An 11,487-nucleotide genomic window follows, 5' to 3' on the forward strand; every position below is an offset into this window, starting at 1 on the left:
CAAAAGCAGAGATGCAAAAAATGAGTTTTCACTAATAATTATTTAATTTTCAAATTTTCTTAACGAGGTTTTTTCACTTGCAAATTGTTTATTAAATAATGGATTTTTCACTTGATGACATCATCAGTGCTGTCTTGTACGTATAGCCACAAATAATTCCTAAAGCACTTTGCAACACTATCAACGTTTGTTAAATAATTACTCTTTTTGGCTAAAAATTATGAATTCTGATGTGTTTTTGTAGTTTTCACTTGGACGTTGTTATTTTTTCACTTGATGATATCATCAAAATGATGTTATAGAGCTTATTAGCCCCATATTATGCATAACACACTTTCCAACACTACCAACCTTATGAACAGCTAAATAAGTACGTTCGTTGAAGCGCCACGCTCAGTTAAGACTGAAGTCGGGGCGTTGCCAAAACCTGTCGACTGGCTACACCTGTCACCGTTTTTCGATTGTGAAATGGTGGGCCCTGTTATCTTTTATGCTCTATAGTGCTTATCTTATCAGGCAAAGCCAAGCACTGATAACGCATTCTTCTGCTTTTCGGCGCTCCAAATTTTGTTGGCCAAGTCGAATTGCCTTCGGTTATTGTGCAAGTTGCCCAGTTTCAAAATGACTTTTGTTTATTTAATGCTCTCCCAATCTCTAACACTCTCTCTCCTTATCAGCTTTCCACAGCTATTGTTGACTTTAGCCATATTACGATTTGTGATTCATTTCCATTACAGTTAATCATCATTCTTGCTGGCCATCCTCGGCCTAGCCGGAGCCCCCCAATATAATTATAGACAATGAGCCATTATGTAGCTAAAAGTCGGCATTTCCGCTAAAGCTTTCAATTTATGAATGAAATCAGCGGCAACTTTACTTTTACGCACTTTATTTCGACAATAGATGAAAACTCATAAATATTTTCGCTATTTCATTGCTTAGTTGTGCAGAAAGGCATAAAATTAATTATCATAATTATTTAAGGCATTCATTTCGAAAAATGTTGTATTATCAATAATCATTTTTTCTAAATATAAACAAAATTGGAATGAAAAATATTATAGGGCAAGCCCTAATAAAAAAATCCTAGAATAAAAGAAGAATCAACATTGGCTAAGTTTTGGGAAAGTTATGTACACGAATAATATATACGAATGGTATGGTTTCAAACTTGGTATTTGATATTGAAAATTTTTTTTAATCTTGTGGCCTGATTTTGAATTTTAAAATTAACACTGAATCCTAATTTTGGGAAAAAAATTTTTTCAAAAAAGATCACAGATACATAGTATTTTGACATATAACAAAAAATAATATTTTTTAAAATGCATTAAAATTAGATACACAACAATCTATAGGACAAAAAAAAAACTAAAATGACATCGAACATGAAAATCGCTTAAGTTTTGACAAATCTCAGATGGAATAAATATGCTGCCCAAAAGTATGCAACGAAATGCACGAGTTTCTAAAGGCGAGAGCGCAGAGCTATACAGTGTATATACCTAAATCAGATGGAAAAATGCCAAAAAAAGATAGAGAGGCACAATTCCAGTTCAGACATTAAGAAGACCATGTGATTGAGAGACTGAAAGAGACAGTCTAAACGAGAGCGAAACGGATCGTTTGCCTCTAGTAAGTTTGCGGATCATTTAGTGCTTATCAACAAAACTAACCAAGGGGTCCGATCGCCTACAAGCAAACAGAATGAACTTCAGTTCTGGGTCGAACGCGAACGGCTGCGGTTGGCAACGGGAAGCGGCTGTTGGAATATCCCAAGCAAAACAAAAAAATAACAAACTAATAACATAACAATAAAATGCTGCGACACTTTGCGAGCGCGGAAAGAAAATTGGGCAGCGTGCTGGGCGCACAGGCACGCCCACAACGCAACTATCACAGCAAGCTGGGCGTATGGGGCTATCGACCGGTCACTAAGCGCGTCTACGAAGGTATTATTTTAATTATAATATAGTACGATTTATGCGCTTGTACCTGAAAGTGAATTTTTGTCGTGTAATCAGTACCCAGCTGAAAGATTGCTGCGACTTCCACTATAATCTGGCCATAGAAAACTTCCAGCTGCTGAGATAACAATCATTTGTAGCAAAAACACATTTGATAAGCAACGTTTAAAGCCAAATAAAATGTATTGAAATATTGTTGTGGCAAGTGCTGTAAATCGACGCACACAATTCCTGACCAGTGTTGTTGTTGTTGTTGTTGTCGTTGCCGTTTTCGGCTGTTTATCGATGCGTTTTTGAGTGTAGCCGCAAACCCTTCAACAGCAACAAAAACAAGAGCAACCAACAACAACAAGGCAAATTGCTGTGAACAAACTGAATACAAAAGCCGCTGTCCAACTCATACTTGTTGGCTGCCTGCAGTTGTCGCTTCAAACAGACGCACAGCGAACTTGTGTGCAGCAACCTGTTGCAACTTTATTCAGTTTGTTATTATTTTTTAAAGTAAGCTTTTAAGCTGTATATATAAAACTGCTTGCTCCGACTAACCGATTGAGGGACTGAAGGTCTGATTGATTGTTACTCAAGGCTCAGTCCAAGCCGTCAACGTGAAAAGCTGTTGTATGAAACTATTTTATTTTCCTAAGTTCAATTTTCTTCCCATCGACTTGAAACTTTCTTAAAAGCTCCACATAAGAACCTAATAAATGTAATAGATGATCCACCCGTAACGTCGGAAAATGGGTGGTAAACTATACCAGGAAACTGATTTGCTGATTTGCAAAGAATCCCGAATAGTCTACATTCAAATTGTTTCTTCGAAGGCATTAATTTTTCAATGGAAAACGAATATGTCAGCGGCTTTCCAGCTGATTTTTCCCATGAAGTTGCCAATGTTTGTCCTTGGCTTATGGTTGGACCATGGTTGAAACGATTTTCAGGTGCAAAAGCTGCACAAATTAAAACTATACCGTGCCGAGCAAAACAACACACACACACAACGAAACGCACGCTCACACGCACACAATATGTGTGCACAGCAAAATAACAAAGTCGTGCAAACAAAGGCCCAAAAATTCCGAATTGGAATCAGGGCCAGGACTTAGCTAGCCTCACAATTGACAGAGTCGAACTGAACAAAGGAGCAGCTGGGGGCGAGGGTCTAATCAACACAAGGCACGTCAGTTCTTATTAACATGCACAGCGAAACAGAGAGAGAGAAAGCGAAAGAGATAGAGGCAAAGTATGTAGTATGAAAGAAAAACGGACTAGCATTGCACACTCAGAGATAAATGCATTTCCAATTTCCAATAGCATGTATTCATTCCATTTTGATCCAAAAATGTTAAGAATATTTTCTTCTTAAAGAGTTATACTCTTGTAGAGGGTATTATTAATTTGAAATGTGTAATTCATAGCAGAAATCTCCGACCCCATAAAGTTTATATATCTTTATGGCCATTTCCGTCTGTCCCTCTATCTGTTTCTATGCAAACTAGTCTCTCTGTTATAAGACTATTTTTATAATACTTTCCATAGATCCGGCTATCAATACCAGTCAATATATCATATATGTAGATATCCTTAGATCTTTTCAAATATATTTAAAAACGTGCTCAAGTCATTCAATTTGTTTGATAATGATTATAAATTATAATTTGAGCACCGCCTACTTGGTATTTTCTCCGAGTGTACGTGCAAAGGTTACAACTACACCAAATGGTGGCTCCACCAATAACTGTGGCGCGCCTTTAACGGAACTCAACTGGAATTTTGTTGGCCAGCTTTCTTTGGGCAGTTTTCCTGCGGACCTGCCCGACTTTCGTAAGATGACTCAATTTTTTGTTGACTGGATTCCAGTTTATTGTGTGACATCAGCAGGGCGCAGCGAGCTCTGCCTTTTAATTCAGTTGACAAAGCCCAATCAAAGTGGCAGCTTCGCAATTGGCGACTCTTTTGATATCCTTCACATTCGGCCCAAACTTCGCACGCCCGTCTCCCTTGGGGGATCAAGGACTGGCTTGCACTTTTGTATTGTCCTGCGCTGTATATATTCCATATATAACTGTCAGGACGCCATTATCCTGTGCTCGCTGGTTCAATAATATTTACACGCCCAAGGGGAAAAATATTTTCGCCACAAATATCATTCATCATTCATTGTGTTCTCTTCTTTCCACCCACACAGCAGCAGCAGGACATGCATGTCCTGCCACACTAAATTGATTTATTACCAACAAAAAAAAAGTAAATATATATTGTCAACGAATTGCATACACTTTTGAAGCAAATTAAGCTTTAATGCATTTCCAAGTAAGTCGGCGCTCAACTGTGAATGATCCCTTGTGCCTGCGCATAGGACTTCGTAATCGACTTGGGATGCACACACCCACAGACACACATCCTTTGAGCAGGATAACATTTTAGCACATAAACACCTAAGCGGCAACGAGCTATCAACGGCTTAGCCCAAAAATAAAACACCATAAAAAGGGAACCCCATAAAAAACATCCAGTGGCACATCTCACTTATATGTGGCTACAAAACAAATATTTATCCGGTAAAACACCGAAATTTAAATGCTCTTTAAAGGCTATCTGTAAAATAAGCAATCAGATTGAATATTTCGACTAAGACTGAATTTAATATAACATTTTAAGTTCAAGAATAACAAATAGTACTTTTATAGTTGGGAATGATCGAATAGGAGTAAGTTGAACCTAGCGAGCTGCCATAACATATATTCGAACTATGCATACACAAAAATACACATATACCCACTTTCACTTGCCGTCGTTTCCTTCTCTTTTCTTTTATCTTCTTTTACCTTTTATATACAATACTACCTTCATACAAACTTTGGTTTATCTATTTCTAATAGTTACTATGTTATGCTTAACATTGAAATTTTGATTTTTATAATTATTAAGGAATTGGAAGTTCTGCATATGGGAGAATATATATTTCAAAATACAAGTCTTTAGTTTTGTAGGCTTATGTTTTTTTTTTTCCTATAACATGACTAGATTAGATACTCAACTGATCGTTCCGATCAAGATTATATATATTTTTATATATACTATACATAAGCAAAAATGTTATAATGGTTTTGTGTAGTTTTATTTAAAAGCAAAAGGAGGCAAGTCCAGCTCCATAGAAGTATAAATATATACTTGCTCAGCATTAAAAAACAAGTTGATTGATTGGAAACGCATTGTTGGAGGTATACCCTTTCGCTTTGGTTTTTACTCACATCTGGATCCCATGCTTGTGCTTAAAGAAATTTCATATAGATCGGACAATAAGCACCGAAGTTATTCAAAATCGCATTGACAATTGTGTGTAGCTGAGAGAAGAAACACAGCTGGCTAAATTAATTATGCGACTGCTAAAATCTAAAAAAAAAATATTAATAGAAGAGCATCAAAGGCATTGGGTAGTCGATATGCCCCGCTTAGCTGTAGCCGCGCATTGAACCTAAGCCCAAAATATATATGCCATAAAAATAAAAAGCCAATAAATTCAAAAAAGGCCACACAATGGTGCCAATGCCCACAAATACGTATATATTTCTCTCATTTTTAATAATTTATAACTGTGAATGAAAATTTATATTGTTTACGCATGTGTCTTTCAGTTGCCGAGGAGGTGAGGCAGGCAAGGAATGCACAGGGCAATGTCTATCGCTGGGTGGAGGCCTTTCGCCAGCATGGACACAAATTGGCATCGGTAAATCCCATCAGCATCAAAGCGTCCAGCAACCAAAGGTAAATAATGTGAGAAGTTGAACCAAGGTCCCACCCTACTTTAGGTTTCATATAATTTATATGCCGCTTGCTTCTGCCCTTGTATTGTGTCCTCTCACAGCGAGCTGCAGGAATTAAATCCCGCATTTTATGGACTGCAGACACAGCAAACGGTGCGCACCGCCGGCCTCTTGAGTGCTCCCACATCTGCCCAGAACGTTGCCCAATTGGAGCAGCTGCTCCGCGACATTTACTGCAGCAACGCCGCCAGCGCCGAGTTCGCCTACGTCGAGGTAAGCACTCCATATAATTCATACATAAAACAGCTGAGACATCTACCAAAAAAAAATAAAATAAAATAATATCCCGGGATGACCATACTCTATCTGTCCGGCACAGAACACCGAGGAGCGCGAATGGCTGGCCCAGAACTTTGAATCTTTGTACGAGCGCCAGCTGCAGTCGACGGAGCGCCTCGAAATCGCCGAGCTGCTAATTAAGTCACAGGCATGGGATAACTTCATGGCCCTCAAATTTCCGACGGTCAAGCGATACAGCGGCGAGGGCGCCGAATCCATGTTGGCATTCTTTTGGCAGCTACTACGCGACAGCGTTCAAGGTCAGTTGGGTTCAAGCGATACGCAGCCTAGTCAAATGTGTCTAGAGCTGAACGTCAGGGTGGGGGCTTTGTGTTTTTTTTAAACGGATTTTAAATTTAAGGAAAATACTTATCTCTGACAGTCCAGGTTTTGAAATTGGGTAAAAGTTACATTGCTTTTGTACAAATGTTATAACCGGCAGAAAGAGATATTTTCAGCCCCATTCAATTAATGTATTCTGGAATAGTCGATCCATGTCTATCTGACTGTATAAACGCATCAAACTTGGAAACTACATAAGTTAAAGACTTGATTTGATTTTAAAACTTGTATATCAAACGCAGAACGAGTTTATCATTTATCGACAAAAATCGATCGATGATACACACGTACTCAGGATCTTGTAAAGTATACATCCAAATGAGTGTAACTATCAAAGCCCAAGACTATACCTCTAACAATGCTATTTTTTAGTTTTCTGTTAAGCGGGGGAAGTTATCGAAAAACTGAAACATCTTCAGGAAGTTCAACATATTCAGAATGGAGTGTCGATTTCAATTTTAATCGATTTCAAGATCACACTTTATCGACATAGCTATCGATTATTTAAAATGCACTCGATCATTTCAACCAAAATTGAAGTCCCCAACTCTTATGTTTTCTGAAAACGATTTAAGTTTCGTTTCAATATTTGGTATTTTTTGATTCAAAGCCGCCTTGCAGCCTTGATTATATCCCTAATATATTTAAATATAAATATCATCTAATCGTCAGTTTAGCTTACTATAAAACCAGTTTAATAATTTTTATGTGTGTGTGCGTAATATAATGTATACGCTCACATCCTGAACTCCAGCTCTAATTTCGTGAGAAGTCAAACTTGACGACAAACTATCGGCGCACGCTTGTTTTAACCCTAATCTGATTTTCTTCCAAAACTTTGTTCCACCTACGATGACAACAACAACAATGATGAGAACAGCGAACATTGAGCATGTGGTGCTGGCCATGCCCCACCGTGGACGGACCCCGCTGCAGGCAGCGCTGCTGAACATGCGGCCGGCAAAAGTTTTTCGCAAGCTCAGCGGCGCATCGGAGTTTGCCGACGACATTGAGGCCATGTCGGACGTCATAAGTCACTTCCGTAAGTGCAACTTTTATTAGTGGGGGGTCTGTCTGCTTGGGGCACACGCAGCGTATGCGTAATTTAATCAAACCCACATCTTGCGCAGATGTTTCCGAGCAGCTGCAAGTGCTTGGCAAGAGCATCAACTTTAGCATGGTTCGCAATCCCTCGCATTTAGAGGTGAGTACTGACGCTTCAATTCTAAATTAGTTACAAAATATAACTTCTGGCGTCTGCCCCATTTCAGGCAGCTAATCCCGTGGCCATGGGTAAGACGCGCTCCAAGCAGCAGAGTCGTGGCGATGGAGCGTTTAGCACCGAATCCAGCGCCCAACCCTTTGGTCAGCATGTGCTCAATGTCATACTCCATGGTGATGCGGCCTTTGCTGGCCAGGGCATCAATCAGGAATGCCTGCACATGGCCTATGTGCCCCATTTTGAGGTGGGCGGCAGCCTGCATCTCATTGTCAACAATCAGGTGGGCTTTACTACGCCTGGCGAACGTGGACGCTCGACGGAGTATGCCTCCGATCTGGCCAAGTCTATACAGGCGCCAGTCTTCCATGTCAATGGCGATGATCCAGAGGCACTGGCGCTCATTACCAATCTTGCCTTTCGCTATCAGCGCGAATTCCACAAGGACATCTTTATTGATCTGAACTGCTATCGGCGCTGGGGTCACAATGAACTGGATGATCCCACCTTTACCAATCCGTTGGTCTATCAAATTGTTCACCAGCGTCAATCTGTGCCGGACCTCTATGCAGCTGAGCTGGCCAGGCAGGGTGTGCTAAGCGCGGAGCAGTCCAGCCAATTGCGGGAGAAATATATAGCCTACCTCAATGAGGAGTTGGCTTTGGCGCCCACCTATCAGCCGCCTGCAAGCTACTTTGAGCAGCAGTGGGCGGGTCTGAAGCTGGCGCCCGGCAATGAGCTAACCTATTGGGACACGGGCTTGGACTATGGCCTGCTGCACTGGATTGGCCAGCAGAGCGCCGCATACCCCGCGGACTTTGTAAGTAGAAACAAGCAAGGCTGCGAAACCCAAAGTAAATTCGGCTCACGGTTCGAACCTTATGGTTCGATCCGGATACCTGGTTCAGATTCAAACACCTAGTTCGATCTTTGGCATTTCTGCCTACTACGAATATTGCAGGTTGTAGTATTTAATGGGGACCGAGTCCGCAGTCATAAAATTAAATGGGTAAAAAATACCGACGTTCAAATACTCTTTTAAAAATTAGTCTATATCTCATATGATATAGGAGCATGCTAGAACTCATAAACGCGTTTGATTAAGATTTCTTGAGCAGCAGTATAATATAGAGATGCGATATCCGATTCGACCGGGCGATCCAACCTATGTATGACGATTTTACGATTACGGACTAAGTATATATGTATATGACCATTTTTCCAGAACATTCATCCACATCTGCTGAAGACTTTTGTCCAAGGCAGGCTCAAGAAACTGGAGGCTGGTGCCAAAATCGACTGGGCCACGGCGGAAGCCTTGGCAATTGGCAGCCTCATGTACCAGGGCCACAATGTACGCATAAGTGGCGAGGATGTGGGACGCGGAACTTTCTCACATCGTCATGCCATGCTGGTGGATCAGCAGACGAACGAGATGTACGTGCCGCTCAACCACATGGAGGGCGGCAAGGGCGGCAAACTGGAGCTGGCGCACAGCATACTCTCCGAGGAGGCGGTGCTTGGCTTTGAGTACGGCATGGCCATAGATAATCCCCAGAACCTTATCATTTGGGAGGCGCAATTCGGTGACTTTGCCAATGGCGCCCAAATCATGATCGATGCGTTTATTGTCTCGGGCGAGAGTAAGTTCAGAACTTCCATAAGCTGCCAAGAACTTGGCTAATCCTTTCTTACACAGGTAAATGGATGGAATCGAATGCCTTGGTCATGCTACTGCCACATGGCTACGATGGCGCCGCTTCTGAGCACAGCTCCTGCCGCATTGAGCGTTATTTGCAGCTCAGCGACTCCAAGGAAACAGCGCCCGATGGCGACAGCGTCAATGTGCATGTGGTGAATCCCACAACGCCAGCCCAATACTACCATGTGCTGCGTCGCCAGCTGGCGAGAAACTTCCGCAAGCCCTTGGTGGTGGTGGCGCCCAAGACGCTGCTGCGTCTGCCGGCGGCCACCTCAACGCATGAAGACTTCCAGCCCGGCACGCTGTTCCACAATGTTTTAGGTGGGTATTTTTCTTACACCGAGTAAGAAAGTATATTTTCGTTTTGTACAATTATGTTACAGGCAGGAGGAAGCATGTTCCATAATGTGTGTAAATTCTTGTTCAGAGTTAATAGCCGAGTTAATGTAGACATGTCCGTATATCCGTCCACCCGTCCGAATAAACACCTCATTCTTAAAGTCTATAAGAGCTAGATTAATTTTTTGTTAAAGTTATCGTTAGCATTTCTTACGAAATCGATTATTTATCGATTCGGTTTTCGGTTTTCACTAGATCTCGAAGCTTTTAAGAGCTGGAGACACCAAATTTGGGTATCGCACAGTGTACGCAGTTCCAGAATATTTTGTCTTTCTCCCGTACACGCCGATGCTGTAAGAAACTCATTTTGAGATGTACAATCCTGGGCTCTGGTATTCACTTACAATAGGATTTAAAATTTATGCCCTGAAAATTTCATATAGACCGGGCAATAAATACCAAAGTAACTCAAGAGCAGGATTTCCATAATTTATAGCCAAGGATTCTTAGTATAGAAGGCGGTTCAAGTATTTGTGAAGCCTTGACGCTGGGTACAGAGTATCTCCTACTCGGCCACTCTCAGCTAGAGCACTCCTGTTTTTTTAATGACCGCCTACCTCAAGCTGACCCAATCCGACTCCTCTAATTCTCTAGGTGACAGCACAGTGCAGCCGGAAGAGGTGCGCAAGGTCATCATCTGCAGCGGCAAACACTACTACAACCTGGTCGAGGAACGAGCGAAACGTCAGGTCCAGGACACGGCCATTGTGCGCCTAGAGTCCCTCTGTCCCTTCCCGGTGCAGGAGCTGCAGGCACAGCTGGCGCAATATGGCGAAGTGCAGAGTAAGTTCATAAACCAAACTTTCAGGCAATAAGTTTGTAACCCTGTAACTGACCCCCTGCCCCTCCTTTCCACTCTTTTTACCAAAACCCTCGCCCAGGTTTCGTCTGGAGCCAGGAGGAGCATCGCAACATGGGCGCCTGGACATTTGTGCGGCCACGCTTTGAAAATTTAATTGGCAAGCAGGTAAGCCACATCCGAACTCACTCACACACACACACACACACAAACATACCCAACCTACCCCATAAAAAAACCCACAGCTCCACTATTGCGGCCGCTGTGAGGCGCCCACCCCAGCCACGGGCATTGGCAAAGTGCATAAACGGGAAGTTGATGAGATTGTTGCTGCCCCATTTGAACTTTAGTGCGATGCCGTCGCTGCCGGACATGGCTCCACCACTTTGCCGAACACCTCCCCCGCGCCCGTCCATATATCAGAAAGTACTTTAGCTCAATAAAACTGCCAAAAATAAATAAAAAACAACAAAAAAACTAAATCGAAATGCTCTAATCTGTGAGTGATTGACTTGGGAATATCCTCTATCCTCCTACAACACAACCTTAGCACGTTTCCACTCTCATACCTTTGGGTTATATGTACACAAATAAACAGCTGCACACGCTGAGAACTGCTTAGTTCTAGCCAAGCTATGGCCACTCTTAACTAGTTTCTATGTAGTCGATAGGAACTTGGCTGTTTACCAACTTATCACTATGCAAATTGTAGAGTAACTAGATAAAACGAAGAAATAAATGTGTAGTTAATATAAAGGTCTTAAAGTAATCATAAATAACAAAATCCTCGATTCCTGTATTTTATTTGTGAATATTTCTTAATATTGTAATAGTTCTGTACTAGTTCAGGCTCTATGAAGATATATGAAAATTATAAAAATAAATATAAAATAATAATAAAAACTTATATTACAAAAAATAACTTAAAAAAAAAAAATTAATAAATAATAAAAACA

The 11,487-nt window shown here is 41.4% G+C and overlaps 2 protein-coding genes across 4 annotated transcripts in view; one reads left to right on the plus strand and one right to left on the minus strand.

Annotated features, from left to right (window-relative positions):
- The window catches only part of mesh (sushi domain containing 2 mesh), a 29,429-nt gene extending 28,960 nt beyond the window's left edge, over window positions 1-469 (minus strand). For 2 of the 3 annotated variants that reach the window (XM_064680525.1, XM_064680519.1), the window contains exon 1: window positions 352-467. The gene's annotated coding sequence lies outside the window, so the exon portion shown is untranslated. Of the gene's footprint in view, window positions 1-351 lie in introns of all 3 variants that reach the window. The other variant, XM_064680532.1, reaches the window with a different exon arrangement.
- Window positions 470-1,335: 866 nt separating this feature from the next.
- LOC135426652 (probable 2-oxoglutarate dehydrogenase E1 component DHKTD1 homolog, mitochondrial) lies at window positions 1,336-11,013 on the plus strand. Its single transcript, XM_064679882.1, has 13 exons — window positions 1,336-1,635; window positions 1,700-1,952; window positions 5,603-5,732; window positions 5,833-6,004; window positions 6,111-6,330; window positions 7,293-7,454; window positions 7,543-7,616; window positions 7,684-8,451; window positions 8,857-9,274; window positions 9,331-9,654; window positions 10,327-10,515; window positions 10,614-10,699; window positions 10,777-11,013. The coding sequence occupies exons 2-13, from the start codon at window positions 1,820-1,822 to the stop codon at window positions 10,879-10,881; spliced, it is 2,781 nt and encodes a 926-aa protein (XP_064535952.1). The 5' UTR covers window positions 1,336-1,635; window positions 1,700-1,819; the 3' UTR covers window positions 10,882-11,013.
- Window positions 11,014-11,487: the final 474 nt, after the last annotated feature.

This window comes from Drosophila montana, unplaced genomic scaffold (assembly GCF_035044405.1).
Source record: "Drosophila montana isolate Dmon_TW-CO22-7 unplaced genomic scaffold, ASM3504440v1 contig_1264_1, whole genome shotgun sequence".
Classification (NCBI taxonomy): domain Eukaryota; kingdom Metazoa; phylum Arthropoda; class Insecta; order Diptera; family Drosophilidae; genus Drosophila; species Drosophila montana.

What these genes read in the sequence shown, in the direction of transcription:
- LOC135426652 (XM_064679882.1), top strand. Translation starts at nt 1,820, where the DNA reads ATGCTGCGACACTTTGCGAGCGCGGAAAGAAAATTGGGCAGCGTGCTG. An exon ending in GCAATCCCTCGCATTTAGAG is followed by an intron (nt 7,617 to 7,683) that starts GTGAGTACTGAC and finishes GCCCCATTTCAG; the next exon opens with GCAGCTAATCCCGTGGCCAT. An exon ending in GCTGTTCCACAATGTTTTAG is followed by an intron (nt 9,655 to 10,326) that starts GTGGGTATTTTT and finishes CTAATTCTCTAG; the next exon opens with GTGACAGCACAGTGCAGCCG.